Source organism: Anolis sagrei, chromosome X (genome assembly GCF_037176765.1).
Source record: "Anolis sagrei isolate rAnoSag1 chromosome X, rAnoSag1.mat, whole genome shotgun sequence".
NCBI lineage: Eukaryota > Metazoa > Chordata > Lepidosauria > Squamata > Dactyloidae > Anolis > Anolis sagrei.
Window position 1 is genome coordinate 101,430,421 of NC_090034.1, and position 23,519 is coordinate 101,453,939.

At 43.6% G+C, this 23,519-nt stretch overlaps 1 protein-coding gene across 5 annotated transcripts; it reads right to left on the reverse strand.

Moving 5' to 3' along the window:
* Positions 1–903: 903 nt before the first annotated feature.
* Positions 904–21,710, reverse strand: LOC137094770 (delta(3,5)-Delta(2,4)-dienoyl-CoA isomerase, mitochondrial-like). Of its 5 annotated transcripts, none has more exons than XM_067460998.1 (10): positions 21,632–21,710; positions 14,515–14,707; positions 11,262–11,350; positions 11,019–11,143; positions 10,883–10,931; positions 7,444–7,508; positions 7,227–7,297; positions 6,015–6,086; positions 4,538–4,688; positions 904–1,332 (listed from the first exon to the last, which is right to left on the reverse strand). In XM_067460998.1, the coding sequence occupies exons 2-10, from the start codon at positions 14,667–14,669 to the stop codon at positions 1,228–1,230; spliced, it is 882 nt and encodes a 293-aa protein (XP_067317099.1). In that variant the 5' UTR covers positions 14,670–14,707; positions 21,632–21,710; the 3' UTR covers positions 904–1,227. The 5 variants fall into 5 exon arrangements, with proteins under 5 accessions (XP_067317099.1, XP_067317097.1, XP_067317096.1 ...); XM_067460996.1 differs by having other exon boundaries at positions 21,663–21,696; XM_067460995.1 differs by having other exon boundaries at positions 21,579–21,662.
* Between the last annotated feature and the right edge of the window lie 1,809 nt (positions 21,711–23,519).

The following is a 23,519-nucleotide window of genomic DNA, read 5'->3' on the forward strand; positions in this document are numbered from 1 at the left end:
GGACTTAAACAATGGTGGATCTGAACCAAACTTGGCATGGATACTCAATATGCCCAGATGTGAACAGTGGTGGAGTTTGGGGAAGATAGACATTGACACTTTTGAGTTGTAGTTACTGGGATGTATAGTTCACCTACAATCAAAGAGCATTCTGAAACCCACCAGTGACAGAACTGGGCCAAACTTCCCACACAGAAACCCCATGACCAACAGAAAATACTGTGTTTTCTGATGGTCTTTGGCGACCCCTCTGACACCCCTCGCGACCCCTCAGGGGGTCCCGACCCCCAGGTTGAGAAACACTGTATTAGAGTGATTTCAGGTGTTGTATTTAATCTCCTTTTAATTTTCCTGGTCCTCTTCTTCTCGGTGGCACAGTGGGTTAAACCACTGAGCTGCTAAACTTGCTGACCAAAAGGTCGCAGGTACGAATCCGGGGAGCGGCGTGAGCTCCTGCTGTCAGCCCCAGCTTCTGCAAATCTAACATGCAAAATGTGAGTAGATCAATAGGTACCGCTTCTGCGGGAAGGCAATGGCGGTTCATGCAGTCATGCTGGCCACATGACCTTGGAGGTGTCTACGGAGAAATGGAGATGAGCACCACCCCCGACTAGACTTAATGTCAGGGGCATGACTGCATGGAGCGCCATTACCTTCCCGCTGGAATGTCATCTACTTACATTTGCGTGTTTTCAAACTGCTAGGTTGGCAGAAGCTGGAGCTAACAGAAGGAGCTCACCCCACTCCCCGGATTTGAACCGCCAAACTTTCGGTCAGCACGTTCAGCATCTCGGCAGTTGAACCCACGAGCCTTGTGTGTCATTGGATTGACTTGTGTGACAGATGTTTGACGTGTTTCAGAAGATCGTCAACAAGCAAAGCAGTAAAAGACCATAACTCACCTTTAGAATGTAATTAAAAATATCCCTTTAATCTGTCCACTGAATCTCATTTCCAAAAATGGTTGCGCATGCTTAACATTTCTTTCTCTTCTATGGCACATCTCTCCACGTTTTCCAAAAAAAGGACTTCACCCTCCTGCTTGTCTAAACATTGAAACCATCACCGAAAGTGCAGATCTTGAAAGGAAGCACACAGTGGGGCCAGCCGTGGTAAGGCACCGACCCCTGTTTTCATAGCACAGTGGGCCCGGAGTCCAGCTTAGGCCGATTGACCCAAACGCTTGCCATGGGCATCAGCTGCCTCCCCAAACACAGGAGGGAGCAGCTAGAGTTTGGAGTACGTAATCTGCTTGGGGGTCTTCTTCTCCATCGCAGCTTGGGCCGACTTCACAATGTCCTCCGTCTGCAACATGCTCATGTTCCAAGTTGCCTGAAAGACGGAAGAAGATGAGCGTTAGAGAGGAGAAAGATAGTTGGAAGGGACCATAAAGGCCATCCAGTCCAACCCCTTGCTGTGCAGGAAAAGCACAATCAAAGCCCCCCTAACAGATGTCTCCTGCGCTATTCTAATCTATATAAATAAAATGTAATGTTCATTTGTGGGATGAACAGAACTCAAAAACCACTGGACGAATTGACACCAAATTTGGACACAAGACACCTAACAACCCAATTTATGTCCTTCACTCAAAAAAATATTGATTTTGTCATTTGGGAGTTGTAGTTGCAGGGATTTATAGTTCACCTACAATCAAAGAACATTCTGAGCCCCACCAACAATGGATTTGAACCAAACTTGGCATACAGTTCTCCCATGACCAACAGAAAATACTGGAAGGGTTTGGTGGACAGTGTCCTTTGGTTTTGGAGTTGTAGTTCACCTACATCCAGGTAGGGCACTGTGGACTTAAACAATGATGGATCTGAACCAAACTTGGCATGGATACTCAATATGCCCAAATGTGAACACTGGTGGAGTTTGGGGAAAACAGAATCTTGACATTTGGGAGTTGTAGTTGCTGGGATTAATAGTTCACCTACAGTCAAAGACCATTCTGAACCCCATCAACTATGGAATTGAACCAAACTTGGCACACAGTTCTCTCATGACCAACAGAAAATACTGGAAGGGTTTAGTGGGCAGTGTCCTTTGGGAGTTGTAGTTCACCTATATCCAAAGATGACCGTGGACTCAAACAATGATGGATCTGGATCAAACTCTACACGAATTCTCAATATGCCCAAATGTGAACACTGGTGGAGTTTGGGGGAAACAGAATCTTGACATTTGGGAGTTGTAGTTGCTGAGATTTATAGTTCACCTACAGTCAAAGAGCATTCTGAACCCCACCAACGATAGAATTGGGCCAAACCTCCCACACAAAACCCCCATGTAAGCCACAGCAATGCGTGGCAAGGGACAGCTAGTAATATAATGTAATATAATATAATATATTGCATATATATATATAATATTTATAATATTATAATGTGCTGCAATATAATACTAATAATAATATGATATTATAATTATATATTTATATTACATGTAATATTACTAATAATATTACAATATAATGGTATAGTACAAAATAGTAATATTTAATACAGATATTGTACTATGCTAATAATATAATATATTGTATGTATATATATCTTATAAGCCGCTCTGAGTCCCTTTTGGGGTGAGAAGGGTGGCATATAAATGTCGTAAATAAATAAATGGCCTTCAATGAATGAATAATAATCCCTGACCTGACCAAACCCTGCATAAAATGTCCTCGGAAGCGTTTTATCCTATTCCTTATTGTAATTAAACCCCATTTTTTGCGTTCCATCTGATCCTCCTTCCAGAAACATTATATTGCTTTCTCATCCAGTGTTAATCTTTGCAACCAGCCCTGCCCATTGTGTTCAACTGCTATGATTCAATTATTGTGATTTTATATTGCCTTGTGTGCCTACCTGTATTGCTTTTTGTATTATTTTGCATTTTGCATTTTTATTTTATTATATTTTATTGTTGTATTTTGATGTTGTATATTTGCAACAACAACAACAACAACAACAACAAAATAATAATAATAATAATAATAATAATAATAATAATAATAATAATGGAAATGAAGCCAAGTTGCCTTGTTGGATAATAACAACAACAACAATAACAACAATGAGAACGACAACAACAACAAAATATTATAATAATGGAAATGAAGCCAAGTTTCCTTATTGGATAAAAATGATGATGATGATGATGATGATGATGATGATGATGATGATGATGATAATGAATTGAAATGAAGTCGGATGTGAGAGCTGGACCTTAGGGAAGGCTGAGCGAAGGAAGATAGATGCTTTTGAGCTGTGGTGCTCGAGGAAAGTGCTGAGAGTGCCTTGGACAGTGAGAAGATCCAACCAGTCCATCCTCCAGGAAATAAAGCCCGACTACTCACTGGAGGGAACGATACTAGAGACAAAGTTGAAGTCCTTTGGCCACATCATGAGGAGACAGCAAAGCCTAGAGAAGGGAATGATGCTGGGGAAAGTGGAAGGCAAAAGGAAGAGGGGCCGACCAAGGGCAAGATGTATGGATGGCATCCTTGAAGTGACTGGACTGACCTTGAAGGAGCTGGGGGTGGTGACGGCCGACAGGGAGCTCTGGCGTGGGCTGGTCCATGAGGTCACGAAGAGTCGGAGACGACTGAACGAATGAACAACAACATGTTGTCTTGTTGGATCATGATGATGATGATGATTATACTAGCTATCACCTGCCATGCGTTGCTGTGGCCCAGTCTGTGTACATGTGCTTTGTGTGTATATGTGGCCCAGTCTGTGTATATGTGTTTTGTGTGTGTATATATATGTGTGTGTTACATTTGTGCATATGTGTATATATGTCAAATTGCGCCTTTTGTAAGCCGCCCTGAGTCCCCCCTAGGGGGTTGAGAAGGACGGGGTAGAAGCACTCCAAATAAATAAATAAATAAATAAATAAATAAGTGGTTTTCCACATGTATTGTAATGTATTTTTATTTCTTGGCTTTTTAAGTCTCTTCCGTTGTGTTTTTCGGTGTTTTTTATGAGTGATGGTCATTTGTTGGCCTGATAGGTGTATTGTGTCCAAATCTGGTGTCAATTCATCCAGTGGTTTTTGAGTTATGTTAATCCAACAAATGAACATTACATTTTTATTTATATAGAAAATGTGCAGGGAAAGAAGGACCTCTGGAAAAGGCAAGTTCTCAGAACCAAGAAAAATGTCTTCACCTCTGTGACATTTCCTATCAGCTGCATGACCTTTCGCTGACTGCAAACCAGAATGCAGCAGCAAATTGGGGAATTTACTGCGCCAAAGGCAAGGCTGAGCTTAGAATTTGCCAGCTCAGCAGAACAGATTCGTTTCCACATCGGAGAGCATATCTGCAAACAGTTTTATCGTCATAACTTTTCTTTTGGCATCAAAGATTCAGCCCTAGCAGAGGATCGAGCAGCAAGGGACTTTGCCCTAGATGGGAAAGAGGAGCGAGGGAGAAACCGCAAAGAGCTGCTTCTATCCAGTTTGTCATCAACTCAATCCACAACCTTCGTTATGAGTCGGAGATGCTGCCAAGCGTGGGGACCCCACTCACCATGTACTTTAGGCCTTCGGGCACCGAGTGGTCTCTGGAGTAGACAAGGTTGACCTTGGTGCCTTGCACGGCCACGGGGCTCTTGCTCGCAATCTCCACCGCCAAGTCGAAGGCGCTCTCCATCATGGCCTCCTTGTCTTGGAACACGCGGCTACAGAAAACCAGATTTGTAGGGTCAAAGCCAGCATTTTAGACATTGTGGATGACACTGTTGGAGGTCAACCAATTGTCCACATGCTTGTGGATTTCAGTGGCTTCTCTGTGTAGTCTGACAACCACCATGTCAGACTACACAGAGAAGCCATTGAAATCCACAAGCATGTGGACAATTTCAACAGAAAGGAAGAGACCATGAAAATAAACAAAATCTGGCTACCAGTATTAAAAAACTCTAAAATTACAACAGCAAAACAGCAGGGAGGAAACAACCAGGCACATTTTAACACCTCTCAACAAAAGGTTTTCCCAGGCTCAGGCAGGCCTTCAAATGCTAATGAAGGTGGTCAGCTGAAACATTCACACCTAGCTCTAGCAGAGAAGAGCTCTGTGCCCCACCCCAGCCATTCCACAGATATATAAACCCATTGTCCTATTTCCAACTGATCTCACTACCTCTGAGGATGCTTGCCATAGATGCAGGCGAAACGTCAGGAGAAATGCCTCTAGAACATGGCCCCATAGCCCGAAAAAACCCACAAGAACCTAGTGATTCCAGCCATGAAAGCCTTCGAAAATATTGTAATATATAATACTAATATTGTGCTATGCTAACAATATAATATATTGAATGTACATTTAACTTGGAAGCTGCTCTGAGTACTCTTTGGGGTGAAAAGAGTGGGATATCAATGTCATAAATCTATATAAACAAAAATGTAATGTTCGTTTGTGGGATTAACATAACAAAAACCACTGGACGAATTGACACTAAATTTGGGCACAATACACCTAACAGTCCAATGAGTGTCTATCACCCCTAAAAACACATACACACACAAAACCCCAGTGGAGCAGGCTTAAAACCCCCCAAAATACACCATATATACATATACACATACACTCATTTACGACTATTATGCGACAAAATACAGTATTTTATTTTTGAACACAAAAATTCTATTGGGCGTTAAAGACTCAACAAAGCAATAGCTTAAGGTCCGGTGGGTGAGTTTGGGGCAGTAAGATTTGGGAAGCAGCCCATTGAGGATATGACTCCACAATGACAAAGAGAAGTGTGTCTAAAGCAACTGATTCTATCTTGACTCACTCAGTATGATGCCAGATATTGTTGATTTGTCATTCTAATTTATACCCCCCTCTTACAGTACTTTCAATCCATACATTTGCCTTTTTTCCACTGCTGGCAGTCCCCACAAACAGGAACAAGCACAAACTCCTTTTGTTGTCCAGGAGGAAGTACTGTTATCAGTTGGTGCAATTGAGAACAGGAAAGCAAAGCCTTGAGAATCAGACATACCTCACCAGACCGCTGCTCTCCGCCTCCGGAGCCATCATTTTCCGGGCAGTGAATGCCAGTTCATTCACCAGGCTGGGAAAGAGAGACAAAAAGTCAAGAGGCCTATGAGAGATTTTCATTAAAGGGGAAAGAAGGAAGTTTGCTAGAGAGACCTACCTGCAGGATGAAGTTTCCTATGAGAATTCATTCTCCTGGGTGTGTTCGACTACATGGTTGGGTTTTGTTGTGAAATGAAGCCATGGCTTTCTGTTGCTCCAGAGACTAGAAGATGAACCATGGATTCAAACGACAACAAAAAGATGTTTCCACTTCAGAAAGATCATTTTTACTGCAAAAGCTGTTTTGAGGACAGCAGTGCAAAGAGGCCACCAATTTGTGACTAAGCCACCAATTTGTAAAAAAATTGTAAAGGAGCCACCACTTTGTAAGGGCTTATTAAATTGATAGTGCAGCTAATAGCTTGTGATATTGATTTGGTCTTTCTTCAACATGTAGCGTGATTTAACTTGGAAATGATTTGTAACAAAGACTTGGCTTTAGAAGAAACTGTAACAAGTTTATTGAAATGTAGAAGAAGCTTGATGGTTTCAATGTTACTTAACTCTTAGACGCACATATCTTCAGAGGTTACATTTATAACATTTCATAAAACAACTTTTGAGAGGACTCTTCCTTCTACTAAACAGGTTTCAAAATTATTTTTCTTCAAACTGTGTTTCTTTCTTTAACAGATTACTTCAGATACAAGCTTATTCTTTCTTTGTGATATTTCTGTTGCAATAAAGATTCTTATTAGGGTTCCTCTCACCCTTTCTACTCATACACTAACTACTAATATAAATAAGTCAATTCAATTTATCTAAACTACCCAGGCTAAAAGCCAAAACCTTCCTGATTCCCTGTAGTTTTTAAACTACAGACTACCTTCTTGGTTCTCACTACTACAGAACCAGCCACTCCTGCAGTTCACAGAGTTGAGCTGGCTACCACCCTCCCAGTTATGCTATTCTATATACTTACCCTTTTAAACATCTATCTATAATTATACATAACTGTAGATTAAAATTTACACTTCACCACAAGCGGGCTCTCCATCTTTTGGAGATTTTTAAACAGAAGTCGGATGGGCATTCCCCAGGGATGCTATACATGTGCAAGGGGTTAGATTGGATAACCTTTGGGGCTGAAGATGAAACTGAACTGAGCACCGACCTGTGATTTCCAATGATACGAGGCAACCGTTGTAGGACACCCACGTCAGCTGCCATCCCGATGTCCACTTCCTGGGAGGTAGAAGGATGGACATACATCACATGACGGGGAAGAAAAAGGACGGAGACAATGGGCGAGGTGTCTATATAGGCGGGAGGACACAGACTGAAATAATCAAGGCTACCAGATCAGGAAAGGCTTCCTCAAAATCACTCACTTTAACCTGGAACCAGGCATCTTGGGTACAGTAACGGATATCGCAGGCAGAGATGAGATTCATGCCTACAGAGGGAAGGAAAATCCATTAATTTTTTAACATATTCTACAAGAAGCACTGCCTGAATATCAAGCAAAAAGTGGGTGCCAGAAACAATATCATACGAAAGCTGATTGGCACAACCTGGGGATCACAACCAGACACAGTGAAGACATCGGCCCTTGCGCTATGCTACTCTGCTGCTGAATACACATGCCCAGAGTGGATTTCAGTTTCTGAATTTGCATAAAGTTTTAGATCAATGGTTCTTAACCTGGGGGTCGCGACGCCCAGGGGGGTTGCCTGGCCATTTTGGAGGGGTCGCGAGGCCATCTCCGTTGGCCCCGTCCCAAGGGCGCGGGCCAGGCAAGGTCTCCCTGACACGAGGCCTGGCCCCGCACAAAGCCTGCCTCGCTCTCCTGCCATTTGGTGAGGGGGCGAGGCAGGCAAGGGGTCCTCTGTGCGGGCCTGGCCTGTGCAAAGCTCACCTCACCTGCCTCGCTCTCCTGCCATTCAGCGAGGGGGCGAGGCAGGCGAGGCGTCCTCCCTGCGGGTGTCAGAGTGGTCGCCAAAAACCATCAAAAAACAGTATTTTCTGTTGGTCATGGAGGTTGTGTGTGAGAAGTTTGGACTAATTCTATCGTTGCTGGGGTTCAGAATGCACTTTGATTGTAGGTGAGCTGTAAATCCCAACAACTGCAACTCCCAAATGTCAAGGTCTGTTTCCCCCAAACTCCACCAGTGTTCACATTTGGGCATATTGAGTATTTGTGTCAAGATTGGTCCAGAACTATCATTGTTTGAGTCCACAGTGATCTCTGGATGTAAGTGAACTACAACTCCAAAACTCAAGGTCAATGCCCACCAAATCCTTCCAGTATTTTTTGTTGCTCATGGGAGTTCTATGTGCCAAGTTTGGTTCAATTCCATCATTGCTGGGGTTCAGAATACTCTTTGATTGTAGGTGAACTATAAGTCCCAGCAACTATAACTCCCAAATGACAAAATCAACACACACCAGTATTTTTTGTTGCTCATGGGAGTTCTGTGTGCCAAGTTTGGTTCAATTCCATCATTGGTGGAGTTCAGAATCCTCTTTGAGTGTAGGTGAACTATAAATCCCAGCAACTACAACTCCCAAATGATAAAATCAACCTCTCCAACCTCGTCAGTAGTCAAATTTCAGCGTATTGGGGATTTGTGCCAAGTTTAGTCCAGTGAATGAAAATACATCCTGCAGATCAGATATTTACATTACGATTCATAACAGTAGCAAAATTACAATTATGAAGCAGCAACGAATATATATTGATGGTTGGGGGTCACCACAACATGAGGAACTGTAATAAGGGGTCGTGGCATTAGGAAGGTTGAGAACCACTGCTTTAGATAATTCATGTACAGCAAATGGGAAAATAATAATAATAATAATAATAATAATAATAATAATAGGACATGAGGAGGCATTTGCCACCCTCTCGATCCAACATAGATTAGGTCTCAATAATGGTTCCCCATCCAAAAACTAACTGGCCATAACCTGCTTTGCTACAGTAAGGCAGATTGGATCATTCATGTGTTTCCAGGCTCCGAGATGGCATTACACTTCATAGAAAAGGAAAGGTGGGCGATGTATTGGAAATGTAGAGCCAAAGGCTTTTTTGCACAGCTTAAGCACAATGCTGCCCTCTGCAGTTGAAGAAGTCAAAAGAGCCAAGACTCAATTCCACAGAATACTGCTTGGTGTATGGCAATATCAAGGTTTTGTCGAAGGCTATCATGGCTGGAATCACTGGGTTGTTGTAGGTTTTTTGGGCTGTATGGCCATGTTCTAGAGGCATTCTCTCCTGACGTTTCGCCTGCATCTATGGCAAGCATCCTCAGAGGTAGTGAGGCCTGTTGGAACTAGGGAAATGGGTTTATATATCTGTGGAATGACCAGGGTGGGACAAAGGACTCTTACCTGCTGGAGCTAGGTGTGAATGTTTCAACTGACCACCTTGATTAGCATTGCCTGGGGCAATCTTTTGTTGAGAGGTGATTAGATGCAATTCATCTTCTGGTTGATGTTGATATGGAGTTGCAGCAGTTCCTTGTCTGTGTTTGTGAGTTCTTTGCAGGTGTTGTGAATTCTTTCTCGTAAGAGGTTGCGTTCCAGGCGGTCATTCACACCTAGCTCCAGCAGACAAGAGTTCTTTGTCCCACCCTGGTCATTCCACAGATATATAAACCCATTTTCCTCATTCAAACATACCTCACTATCTCTGAGGATGCTTGCCATAGATGCAGGTGAAACATCAGGAGAGAATGCTTCTAGAACATGGCCATATAGCCCAAAAAACCTACAACAACCCAGTGATTCCGGCCATGAAAGCCTTCGACAATACATTGAACATCTCTACGGGGAGAAACTGTTCCAAGACACACGAAAATTGGGAAAACTAAGGACCAGGAAAGCACATCTACTGTGCTCCCTGACTTTCCTTCTACGCTGCAGAGGCACAGATACCATCCCACAATTTCTCGCAGCCAAAAGGACTTTCAAAACACCACAGGTTCACCGGATCTATGACCGCCTGGAATGCAACCTCTTATGAGAGAGAATTCACACCATCCGCAAAGAACTCGCAAACACAGACAAGGAACTGCTGCAACTCCATATCAACATCAGCCAGAATGATTAGTATGTATAATAAGGTGGTGGGAGTCATAACAGGACTCCCATGATCAACAGAAAACACTAGAAGGGTTTGGTTGGGAATAACCTGGAGTTTGGGAGTTGTAGTTCACCTACATCCAGAGAGCACTGTGGACTCAAACAATGATGGATCTGGACCAAACTTTGTGTAAATACTCAATATATTTAAATGTGAACACAGATGGAGTTTGGGGGAAACTAGACCTTGACATTTGGGAGTTGTAGTTACTGGGATTTATAGTTCACCTACAATCAAAGAGCATTCTGAACCCCATCAACAACAGAATTGGGGCAAACTTCCCATACAGAACCCCCATGACCAACAGAAAATACTTAAGGCCATCTAGTGCAACAAAGGGTTTTACTGTCCATCAAGTAGAAAAAACATGTGCATAAAAAACAGCTTTGGAAACCACTACCTTAATATATTCATATGCCAAATGATCCTAATTTGCGAGGGAGAAACATGGGGAAAGGATATCACACCGCTGAGTGACACTGGCATGGGGTGCGTGTGGTTTCTGGGATGCATGGATGTGTTCTAGCATCATTTTCTCCTCCGAAGACGCCAACCACAGATGCAGGCGAAACGTCAGGAGAAAATGCTGCCAGAACACAGCCATGCAGCCCGGAAACCACACAGCCCTCCAGTGATTCTGGTTGTGAAAGGCTTCAACAATACATGAAACTGGCATGGCTCACCTCCTCCGATGCATCCCCCATGGATGGCAGCAATGACAGGTTTGGGGCACTAAAATAGAGAAGATGAGTGAGTCCCGGATGGAAGCACTCCCTTAGGAAGAGATATCCTGAGTCATGCAGCCAATCCCTTCCTCACCTTCTCCAGCACCGTGAAGGTCTCCTGATAGTCCCGGATTATCTGGCGGATGTTCCAAGCCTTGCGAGCGGTGTCTTCCCCTCCCACCAACAAGAAAACGCTGCCCATCTCCATCAGGTCGATGCCTGCAGGGGATTATTAGAAAAAAGAGTGGCCAAACTGTGGCCAGTGGGATGTCAAGTATCCCAGTTGTGGGTTGGGTGAGGGTGTGCTTTCTAGGTCTCCCTGCTTTGCCTCACTTACCTGATGTGAAGAGTTTCCCAGCTCCAGACATCACTACCGCATGGCATTCGGAGTCCTTAGAGATCTTGTTGAAACACTCCACCATCTCCCTATAGCAAAGGGGGACAATAAAAATAGGATGGTCCATATATATATATATATAATATATATATATGTGTATATTTGTGTATTTGTGTGATTATATGGATACAAGCATATTGTGTATATGTGTGTATATATGTGTGTATATATTTGTGCATTTGTGTGTTTATATGTGTACATGCATTTTGTGTATATGTGTGTATATATTTGTGTACATATGTGTGTTTGCTTATATATATATATATGGGTGTATATATGTGTATATATATATGTGTGTGTGTGTGTGTATTTGTTTACATGCATATTGTGCATATGTGTGTATATATTTGTGTATATATGTGTGTGTATATTTGTATATTTATATGTGTACATGCATACTGTGTATATGTGTGTATCGGTAAAGGTAGGTAAAGGTAGTCCCCTGACATTAAGTCCAGTCATGTCTGACTCTGGGGTGTGGTGCTCATCTCCATTTCTAAGCCGAAGAGCCAGCATTGTCCGTAGACACCTCCAAGGTCATGTGGCCGGCATGACTGCATGGAGCGCTGTTACCTCACTGCCTCTGAGGATGCTTGCCATAGATGCAGGCGAAACGTCAGGAGAAAATGCCTCTAGAACATGGCCATATAGCCCGGAAAAACCTACAACCACCCAGTTGAGAACCACTGCTCTAGTATCTATTGATCTACTCACATTTGCATGTTTTCGAACTGCTAGGTTGGCAGAAGCTAGGGCTGACACCGGAAGCTCACACCGCTCCCCGGAATCGAACCTGCGACCTTTCGATCAACAAGCTCAGCAGCTCAGTGCTTTAACCCACTGCGCCACCGGGGGCTCCATATGTGTGTATATATGTGTATATATTTGTGTATTTGTGTGTTTATATGTGTACATGCATATTGTGTATATGTGTGTATATATGTGTATATATTTGTGTATTTGTGTGTTTATATGTGTACACGCATATTGTGTATATGTGTGTATATATGTGTATATATTTGTGTATTTGTGTGTTTATATGTGTACATGCATATTGTGTATATGTGTGTGCTTGTCTATATGCATATTTGTGTGTATATATGTATGTATGTGGATATGTATGTGTGTGCATGTGTATATGCATATATATATGTATGTGCATGTATGTGTGTTTGTGTGTGTTTGTGCATATATATATACGTGTGTGTGTGTGTGTGAATGTGTGCATGTGTATATGTATAAGAGTGTATATGTATATGTATATATGGTGTAATTTTGGGGTTTTTAAGTCTGTTCCGTTGGGGTTTTGTGTGTGTGTGCGCGTGTGTTTATGGGTGATGGACACTCGTTGGACTGTTAGGTGTGTTGTGTCCAAATTTTGTGTCAATTCGTCCAGTGGTTTTTGAGTTATGTTAATCCCGCAAATGAACATTACATTTTTATTTATATAGATTTTGCACTCTTTATTTTATTTTGCTTATTTTATATATTTTGTTGTGAAGTTTTTTTTGTTGTATTGTGACTAATTATGTTGTATTATTTTTTGGGCTTGGCCTCATGTTAGCCACCCCAAGTCCCCTTTGGGGAGATGGTGGTGAGTTATAAATAAAGTTTATTATTATTAGTAGTAGTATTAGTATTATTATTTTGGAAGCTAAGCAAGATCAGCCCTGGTTAGTACTTGAATGAGAGACTACCAACAAATCCCAGGTGATGCAGACTTTATTTCAGAGGAAGGAATTGGCTAAACCACTTCTGAATATTCGTCTCCTAAGAAAACTATGGAATTCATGGCACCATCATAAGATGACAGGCAGCTTGAAGGCCCATACTCAAGGGGCTTGATGGCAGGAGTAATCAGTAAATACTGATTACTCCTGTTACTCTGTACAAAAACCTGCTACAAAACAGGAGCTTTTTTGTTGAGTTCCAGGGCCAGAGAAGCAGATGGCGGAAACAGAAGAACGGCCTGTCTCAGGGGAGCGTACTCGATCCATCCATGTTCAACATCTACACAAATGACCAGCCACTGCCAGAAGGGACAGAGAGTTTCATCTATGCTAATGATCATGCCATTACTGCTCAAGCAGGGAGCTTTGAGATGGTTGAACAGAAGCTCTCCGAAGCTCTAGGTGCTCTTACTGCCTATTACAGGGAAAACCAGCTGATCCCCAAACCATCTAAAACACAGACATGTGCCTTTCATCTCAAGAACAGACAAGCATCCCAAGCTCTTAGGATGACCTGGGAAGGAATCCCACTGGAGCATTGCAGCGCACCCAAATACCTGGGAGTCACTCTGGACCGTGCTCTGACCTACAAGAAGCACTGCCCGAATATCAAGCAAAAAGTGGGCGCTAGAAACAATATCATACGAAAGCTGACTGGCACAACCTGGGGATCACAACCAGACACAGTGAAGACATCTGCCCTTGCGCTATGCTACTTTGCTGCTGAGTGTGCATGCCCAGTGTGGAACACATCCCACCACGCTAAAACAGTGGATGTGGCTCTTAATGAGACATGCCGCATTATCACGGAGTGTTTGCGCCCTACACCACTGGAGAAATTACATTGTTTAGCTGGTATCGCACCACCTGACATCTGCCGGGAAGTAGCAGCCAATAGTGAAAGGACCAAGGCAGTGACATCTCCAGCTCATCCCCTGTTTGGGTATCAGCCAGCAAGTCAATGACTTAAATCAAGAAATAGTTTTCTAAGATCTACAGAGACACTCGCTGGAACACCTCAGCAAGTGAGAGTCCAAAAGTGGCAGGCTCAAACCCAGAACCTCAACCAATGGCTGATACCAAATGGGAGACTCCCCACTGGGCACAGAAGATGGGGCGACTTGGAAGGCGCTGAACAGACTGCGCTCTGGCACCACGAGATGCAGAGCCAACCTTAAGAAATGGGGCTACAAAGTGGAATCCACGACATGCGAGTGTGGAGAAGAGCAAACCACTTACCACCTGCTGCAATGCAACCTGAGCCCTGCCACATGCACAATGGAGGACCTTCTTATAGTAACACCAGAGGCATTCCAAGTGGCCAGATACTGGTCAAAGGACATTTAATCAACTACCAAGCTTGAAAACTTTGTGTTTTTTGTCTGTTTGTTTGTTTTGTTCTGTTAGAAATATAATTCAATGGTCTGGTTGCCCCCAACACGATAAATAAATACTCCTGTTACCTCCAGAAGGCAGCATTCATGGCATTCCTTTTCTCCGGCCGGTTGAGCTCGACGTGCAAGACCTTCTCCCGCACTCGCTCCAGCTTCAGGGTCTCATACGTGTCCACAGCGCTACGCTTCTCCTGCTGTTGCTGCTGATGCTGGAATGGAGTCATCCTTAAGCCACGACAGGGAATAGCACGGACCAACAAACCTGGGAGGAAAGCATAGTGTTGGTAGCAATGAATGACTCACATATCTTGTTTGGGAGGTACTATAGCTTAAGGCAGGCCTGGGAAAACTTGGTCCTCCAGGTGTTTTGGACTTCAACTCCCACAATTCCTAACAGCCGGTAGGCTGTTAGGAATTGTGGGAGTTGAAGTCCAAAACACCTGGAGGACTAAGTTTAACCCAGGCCTGGCCTAATGCACAATTTCCTTGGCAAGATTTATTCAGAGGGGTTTTACCTTTGCCTTTCTCTGAGGCTGAGAGTGTGTGACTTAAGCGGTGAGTTTCAGGGCTGAGCAGGCCTACTCTTGGAAGTCCAATGCTCAAACCATTACACTAAACTGCCTCTGCATCAGTGCAAATTTGGGGTAGGTAATACCTTGCTCTCCAGCAAAGGATCACCGCCTTGTTGTGGCACTGGAGCTTGAGCACCTGAATGATGTCATGAGCGAAACCGTGAAGGGCCACCCAAGACAGGACGGGACTTATATCCCCATACCAAAAAAGGGAAATGCGAAAGACTGCTCAAACTTCCATACAGTGGCCCTTATTTCTCATGCCAGTAAGGTAATGCTCAAGATCCTGCAAGGAAGACTCCAGAAATACATGGAGCGAGAGTTGCCAGATGTTCAAGCTGGGTTTAAAAAAGGCAGAGGAACCAGAGACCAGATTGCCAATATCCGCTGGAGAATGGAGAAAGGCAGGGAGTTTCAGAAAAACATCTACTTCTGCTTCATTGACTATTCTAAAGCCTTTGACTGTGTGGATCATCATAAATTGTGGCAAGTCCTTGGTGGGATGGGCATCCCAAGCTCCCTTCCCTCTCTCCTGAGGAATCTGTACAAGGACCAAGTAGCAACAGTCAGAACTGACCACGGAACAACAGACTGGTTCAAGATTGGGAAAGGCGTACGGCAAGGCTGCATCCTCTCACCCAACCTTTTTAACTTGTATGCAGAACACATCATGCGAGGATGTGCGGGGCTTGAGGAATGCAAAGCTAGGGTGAAAATTGCTGGAAGAAACATTAACAACCTCAGATATGCAGATGACACCACTCTGATGGCCGAAAGCGAGGAGCAGCTGAGGAACCTTCTAATCAAGGTGAAAGAAGAAAGCGCAAAAGCCGGGTTGCAGCTAAACATCAAAAAAACCAAGATTATGGCAACAAGAATGATTGACAACTGGAAAATAGAGGGAGAAAATGTGGAGGCCGTGACAGACTTTGTATTTCTAGGTGCAAAGATTACTGCAGATGCAGACTGTGGCCAGGAAATCAGAAGACGCTTACTTCTCAGGAGGAGAGCAATGTCCAATCTTGATAAAATAGTAAAGAGTAGAGACATCAGACTGGCAACAAAGATCCATTGCCTAGTCCAAGCCATGGTATTCCCTGTAGTCACCTATGGATGTGAGAGCTGGACCTTAGGGAAGGCTCAGCGAAGGAAGAGAGATGCTTTTGAGCTGTGGTGTTGGAGGAAAGTGCTGAGAGTGCCTTGGACTGCGAGAAGATCCAACCAGTCCATCCTCCAGGAAATAAAGCCCAACTGCTCACTGGAGGGAAGGATACTAGAGACAAAGTTGAAGTCCTTTGGCCACATCATGAGGAGACACCAAAGCCTGGAGAAGACAATGATGCTGGGGAAAGTGGAAGGCAAAAGGAAGAGGGGCCGACCAAGGGCAAGATGGATGGATGGCATCCTTGAAGTGACTGGACTGACCTTGAAGGAGCTTGGGGTGGTGACGGCCGACAGGGAGCTTTGGCGTGGACTGGTCCATGAGGTCATGAAGAGTCGGAGACGACTGAACGAATGAACAACAACAACAAAATACCTTGCTTCTGCTTTCTTCTTCATCAGCTGAGAGGTAAAGCCTCTCATGTGTTCACGTCAAGGTCCAGAGTGCAAAAGTCACTTCACCTCGGTGCAGAAATGCCCCAAAGCCTTATCAGTAAAAATAAAATCGTACAGAATAGTAAAACTAAATCGACAAGTTAATCATTATGATATTTCTGTATTATCAACCTCACACTAACTACAAGCCTGTCTCTGTAAATTAAAATACACAGTAAGGACAGAAAGGGGTTGTATGGAGAAGAATAAATAAAAATGCAAATGGGGTAATCCCCCCAAATAGCTTTGGGGGATTTCTGCACGGGGGTGAAGTGACTTTTGCACTCTGGACCTTGACATGAACACATGAGAGGTTTTGTCTCTTCAGCAGTGGGACTCTCTGCCTCAGAATCTGGTGGAAGCCCCTTCCTTGGAGTCTTGTAAACAAATTACCTTCCAACAAAGAATTCCCCCCAGGCAGTAAGAAGACAGACCTTGAAAACTGCTAGGCCAGGGGTCCTCAAACTATGGCCCGGGGGCTGGATACGGCCCTCCAAGGTCATTTACCCGGCCCTCGCTCAGGGTCAACCTAAGTCTCTCTTTTTTTGTCATGTCAGGAGCGACCTGAGAAACTGCAAGTCGTTTCTGGTGTGAGAGAATTGGCCGTCTGCAAGGACGTTGCCCAGGGGACACCTGGATGCTTTGATGTTTTATCATCCTTGTGGGAGGCTTCTCTCATGTCCCCACATGAGGAGCTGGAGCTGATAGAGGGAGCTCATCCAGCTCTCCCCAGATTTGAACCTGCGACCTGTCGGTCTTTAGTCCTGCCGGCACAGGGGTTTAACCCACTGTGCCACCGGGGGCTCTGAAATGACTTGAAAGCACACAACAACAACAACAACAACAACAACAACAGTCCTATCTCATCAGCCAAAAGCAGGTCCACACTTCCCACTGAAATACTAATAAGTTTATATTTGTTAAAATTGTTCTTCATTTTAATTATTGTATTATTTTTATGTGTCTTTTGCACTACAAATAAGACATGTGCCGTGTGCACAGGAATTCCTTCATTTTTTTTCCAAATTATAATCCGGACCTCCAACAGTTTGAGGGTCTGTGACCTGGCCCTCTATTTAAAAAGTTTGAGGACCCCTGTATTAGGCCATTAAATGCTAATCAAGGTGGCCAATTGCTACATTCACATCTACCTCAAGCAGACAAGAGTTCTTTCTCCCACCCTGGACATTATTCCACAGATATATAAACCCAATTTTCCTAGTTTCCAACAGACCTCACAACCTCTGAGGATGTCTCCCATAGATGTGGGTGAAACATCAGGAGAGAATGCTTCTGGAACATACAGCCCAGAATACTCATGGCAACTCAAAGATATTGTGCTGCATCATCTTGCTTTTGATTTTATTGCTAGTTTTTGTTGGCATTTTACATTTTTGTTTTAGCTGGGTTTGTTTTAGCTTTTTGTAGGCTGCCACGATTAGTGGAAAATAATAATAATAATAATAATAATAATAATAATAATAATCTTTAGCACAGATATCAACATGGAGTTTGGTTTGGACAAATGTTCGACAGTGGCACTGAAGAAGGGAAAAACAATCAAAGTGAGGGCATAAATATGCCCAATGGCCAAGCGATCAAGTGTCACCAGCCAGAGGCCTATAAATATCTGGGCATACTACAGCTGGACAACAACAAACATGAACAGGTGAAAACTGTGGTCAGCAAAGAATACATTCAAAGGGTCAGAAAAATTCTCAAAAGCAAGCTCAATGGAGGCAACACCATCAAGGCCATAAACACCTGGTCCATATACCTGTCATAAGATGTACTGCTGGCATCATAAACTGCACGCAGGCAGAACTGGACAATTTGGACAGAAAAACAAGAAAACTCATGACCATTCATAATTCATTGCATCCTTGCAGTGATGTTGACCCGCTCTATCTGCCTAGAAGGTCTGGTGGCAGAGGACTTTTACAAGTCAAACAAGCAGTCGAAGAAGAAAAACACAATGCCCTGGGAGAATATGCCAAGGAAAGCCAAGAACCTGCTTTAATTGAAGTCAATAATCAGAAACTTCTCAAAGCACAGCAGACAAAGTGTCAGTACAAGAAAACTGCACTCCAAACCAGAGCTGACAGCTGGCACAACAAAGCCTTGCATGGGCAGTTCCTTGAGAAGATTGAAGGAAAAGTTGACAAGGAGGAGATCTGGTGATGGTTCATGAATGGAACACTGAAGAAGGAGACAGAAGAAGGCCTGGTTCTTGCAGCCCAGGAGCAAGCCACCAGAACCAATGCAATTAAGGCCAAGATCGAAAAATCAGCAGATGACCCAAAATGCAGACTGTGCAAGGAAGTAGATGAAACCATGGACCATCTCCTCAGCTGTTGCAAGAAAATTGCACAGACAGACTACAAAGACACAACTCTGTGGCCCAGATGATTCACTGGAACTTATGTCACAAGGACCACCTGCCAGCAGTAAAAATTGGTGGGATCATAAACCTGCAAAGGTCGTGGGAAATGAACATGCAAAAATACTGTGGGACTTTCGAATCCAGATTGACAAAAGTTTTGGAACACAATACACCAGACATCACGACTGTGGAAAAGAAAAAAGTCTGGATTATTGATGTTGCCATTGTGATTTTGTGATATGAAATCCAGCATATAGATCTCGTTTGCTGTGACATACTGTGCTTTTGTGTCAATAATAATAATAACAATAATAATATAATCATCATAATCACCCACTTTCACGGTTGCTTCTTATCTCCAAACTGCATCATGTCTCCAGCTGCACATCAAACCACTTCATTGAAAAATGCTAGGCCATTCAATGCTAATCAAGCGGGCCAATTGCTACATTCACCCCTACCTCAAACAGACAAACAAGTTCTTTCTCCCACCCTGGACATTATTCCACAGATATATGAACCCCATTTTCTTAGTTTCCAACAGACTTCACAACCTCTAAGGAGATGCAGGCGAAGCGTCAGGAGAGAATGCTTCTAGAGCATGGCCAGACAGCCTGGAAAACACGCAACAACCCACTTTTAAACATAGGCTAGATGACCATCCGTCGGGGGTGCTTTGATTGTGCTTTTCCTACTTGGCAGCAAGTTTGACTGGATGGCTCATGCAGTTTCTTCCACCTCTGTGATTCTCCTCTGACCCTGGGCAAGTCACACTTTTTCAGCCTCAGAGTAAACATTTGAACAAACCGTGTTAAAACCCTGGAATAGTTTCTCTTGAGGGCCATCGCAAGTTGGAAACAGCTTGAGAGATGCAACAACAAAACTAACAGTGAGCAATGCAAAGAGAAAAGGTCATGGCATTGCAAGCTGCTGCCTAGCTTGTTTTGCAACTGCATCCACAGGAGGGAGGGAGGGAAGGAGGAAGGAAGGAAAGAGATATCTCAGTGGATAGGATATTTTGGCTGATGTATCTATTTCAATGGCCTACACAAGCCAAAGTGCATAGTATTTTTTCCAAAATGAAAGAAAAATCACTTTGAGATGTGTCTTCCTCATTTTCCCTGTGGATTCTGTTGAGCATTCCTCAAGTATTTGTTCCTTTTGTTTTGCAACTTGCATGTGGATTAATTTGCATGGTTTAATAGTTATGAGTTTTAAAGGCCATTTTAGGTGTATTTAATTTTGTTTTTAATACACTGTTACTATTTAACTGTTTTTTAAACTTTTGCATTGCACTTTTCACACTTGTCTAGTGTGGGATTGTGAACAGCCTTGAGTCCCTAGGAGAAAGGCAGGGTATAAATAAAGTTAATAATGGGCTACTGTGATTTTTCTGGGCTGTATGGCCATGTTTTTGACCTTGAAGGAGCTGGGGGTGGTGACGGCTAACAGGAAGCTATGGTGTGGGCTGGTCCATGAGGTCACGAAGAGTCGGAAGCGACTGAATGAATAAACAACAATGAACAGATGTTGTTTGTGACCTTGCTTAAACAGTTTCTGTTGGTCATGAGGGTTCTGTGTGGGCAATTTGCCTCAATTCTGTCATTTGTGGGATTCATAATGCTCTTTGATTGTAGGTGAACTATAAATCCCAATAACTACAAATCCCAAATGTCAAGGTCTATTTCCCCCAAACTCCATCTGTGTTCTTATTTGGGCATATGGAATATTTGTGCCAAGTTTGGTCCAGATCCATCATTCTTTCAGTCCACAGTGCTGTCTGGAGGTAGGTGAACTACAACTCCCAAACTCAAGGTCAATGCCCACCAAACACTGCTAGTATTTTCTGTTGGTCATGGGAGTTTTGTGTGCCAAGTTTGGTTCAATTCCATCATTGATGGAGTTCAGAATGCTCTTTGATTGGAGGTGAACTATAAATCCCAGCAACTACAACTCTCAAATGACAAAATCAATTTTTTTGAGTGAAGGACATACATTGGGTTGTTAGGTGCCTTGTGTCCAAAGTTGGGGTCAATTTGTCCAGTGGTTTTTGAGTTCTGTGAATACCACAAACTAACATTATATTTTTATTTACATAGATTAGCACAGCACAATATTAGTATTATATCTTGCGATATTGTACTAAATCCACTATACTGTAATATTATTAGTAATATTACATGTAATATGAAATATAAAAGTATTATATTGTATTACATTATAATATTATCAATATTATATGTGCATACAATACATTATTATCACATCACAATATTGGTGTTATATATTACTATATTGTACTATACTGTAATATTATTAGTAACATTATATGTTATATATATATATATATATATATATATAGTATCTCCCCAGGAAGGGTTAAATTTTGGGAAAGTGACTTTTAAGTTCCAAAACACCCCAGTGATTGGAGGATTCTGGGAGTTGTAGTCCAAAAGGAGTAACTCTTCTGAAATGGCAAAGAGAGGAAGCTTTTGGGGCTAAGCAGGGGGGCTTCTGGGAGTTGTAGTCCAAAGGGGGAACTTCCCCAACTTTTCAAAGGCTTTGAGAAGGCCTCCACTCACTTTTCCTCAGCAGCAATCCCCTCACAGCAACACCGACCCCGGCCATGGCTCACCTCCTCCTGACTGAAAGTAGCAGAGCCTCACCTGGTCATGTGACAGCCAGCCCACAAGCTCACGTGACCCCCGACCAAGATGGCTTCCTCACACCAGGAGGCAGAGAAAGGGGCGTGACTATACTTAACGCCCAATCAGCGGACAGAGAATCTTGACAGCGGCGAGCGCCCCCTGGTGGGAAGAAAGGCGAACTGGGCTGCAGAGGACTTTTGATAGCTCAGCCATTCCCACGTGCTTGCTTTGGACTCATAGAATCAAAGAGTTGGAAGAGACCTCATGGGCCATCCAGTCCAACCCCATTCTGCCAAGAAGCAGGAATATTGCATTCAAATCACCCCTGACAGATGGCCATCCAGCCTCTGTTTAAAAGCCTCCAAAGAAGGAGCCTCCACCACACTCCGGGGCAGAGAGTTCCACTGCTGAACGGCTCTCAGTCAGGAAGTTCTTCCTCATGTTCAGATGGAATCTCCTCTCTTGTTATTCCCAACTTCCATCGGCCTCTGGATAGGGTTTCAGAGGTTCTAAGGTCCTATTTACACTGCCACATAATCCAGTTTACGATTCCAGATCATTTGCTTTGAACTAGAATCAGGCATGTCACAAACATTTAATGTGCAGATGTTATAAATTCCAAGAGAGATGTTGACAAGCTGGAATGTGTCCAGAGGATGAGGGTGACTAAAATGGTCAAGGGTCTGGAGAACAAGCCCTATGAGGAGCGGCTTAAGGAGCTGGGCATGTTTAGCCTGAAGAAGAGAAGGCTGAGAGGAGAGATGATGTTGTTGTGTTGTTCATTCGTTCAGTCGTCTCCGACTCTTCGTGACCTCCTGGACCAGCCCACGCCAGAGCTCCCTGTCGGCCGTCACCACCCCCAGCTCCTTCAAGGTCAGTCCAGTCACTTCAAGGATGCCATCCATCCATCTTGCCCTTGGGCAGCCCCTCTTCCTTTTACCTTCCACTTTCCCCAGCATCATTGTCTTCTCTAGGCTTTGCTGTCTCCTCATGATGTGGCCAAAGTACTTCAACTTTGTTTCTAGTCTCCTTCCCTCCAGTGAGCAGTCGGGCTTTATTTCCTGGAGGATGGACTGGTTGGATCTTCTCACAGTCCAAGGCACTCTCAGAACTTTCCTCCAACACCACAACTCAAAAGCATCGATCTTCCTTCGCTCAGCCTTCCCTAAGGTCCAGCTCTCACATCCGTAGGTGACTACAGGGAATACCATGGCTTTGACTAGGCAATGGATCTTTGTTGCCAGTCTGATGTCTCTACTCTTTACTATTTTGTCGAGACTGGACATTGCTCTCCTCCCAAGAAGTAATCGCCTTCTGATTTCCTGGCCACAGTCTGCATCTGCAGTAATCTTTGCGGAGATATGATAGCCATGTATAAATATGTGAGAGGAAGCCACAGGGAGGAGGGAGCAAGCTTGTTTTCTGCTTCCATGGAGACTAGGACGCAAGGGAACAATGGCTTCAAACTACAAGAGAGGAGATTCCATCTGAACATGAGGAAGAACTTCCTGACTGTGAGAGCCGTTCAGCAATGGAACTCTCTGCTCCAGAGTGTGGTGGAGGCTCCTTCTTTGGAAGCTTTTAAACAGAGGCTGGATGGCCATCTGTTGAGGGTGCTTTGAATGCAGTATTTCTGCTTCTTGGCAGGGAGTTGGACTGGATGGCCCATGAGGTCTCTTCCAACTCTTTGATTCTATGATTTAGTTACTTATAGAAAACCAAAGTGCTCTCCAGCAGTCACCAGGTAACCCCTCTCCAATGCCAGAAATACAACTTAAAGGTGAAACATTAGAAAATGTTGACCATTTCTGCTCCCTTGGCAGCCCCCTCTCCACCAAAGTCAACATTGACACTGAAATTCAACACCGCCTGAGG

Coding starts and splice junctions, on each gene's coding strand:
- LOC137094770 (XM_067460994.1), bottom strand. CDS start 16,500: ATGGACCAGTCCACGCCAAAGCTCCCTGTCGGCCGTCACCACCCCAAG. Junction 14,708..16,442: donor CCACCCCAAGCTCCTTCAAG/GTCAGTCCAGTC, acceptor CTTTCCTCCCAG/GTTTGTTGGTCCGTGCTATT. Junction 10,932..11,018: donor CCTTCACGGTGCTGGAGAAG/GTGAGGAAGGGA, acceptor TCTCTATTTTAG/TGCCCCAAACCTGTCATTGC.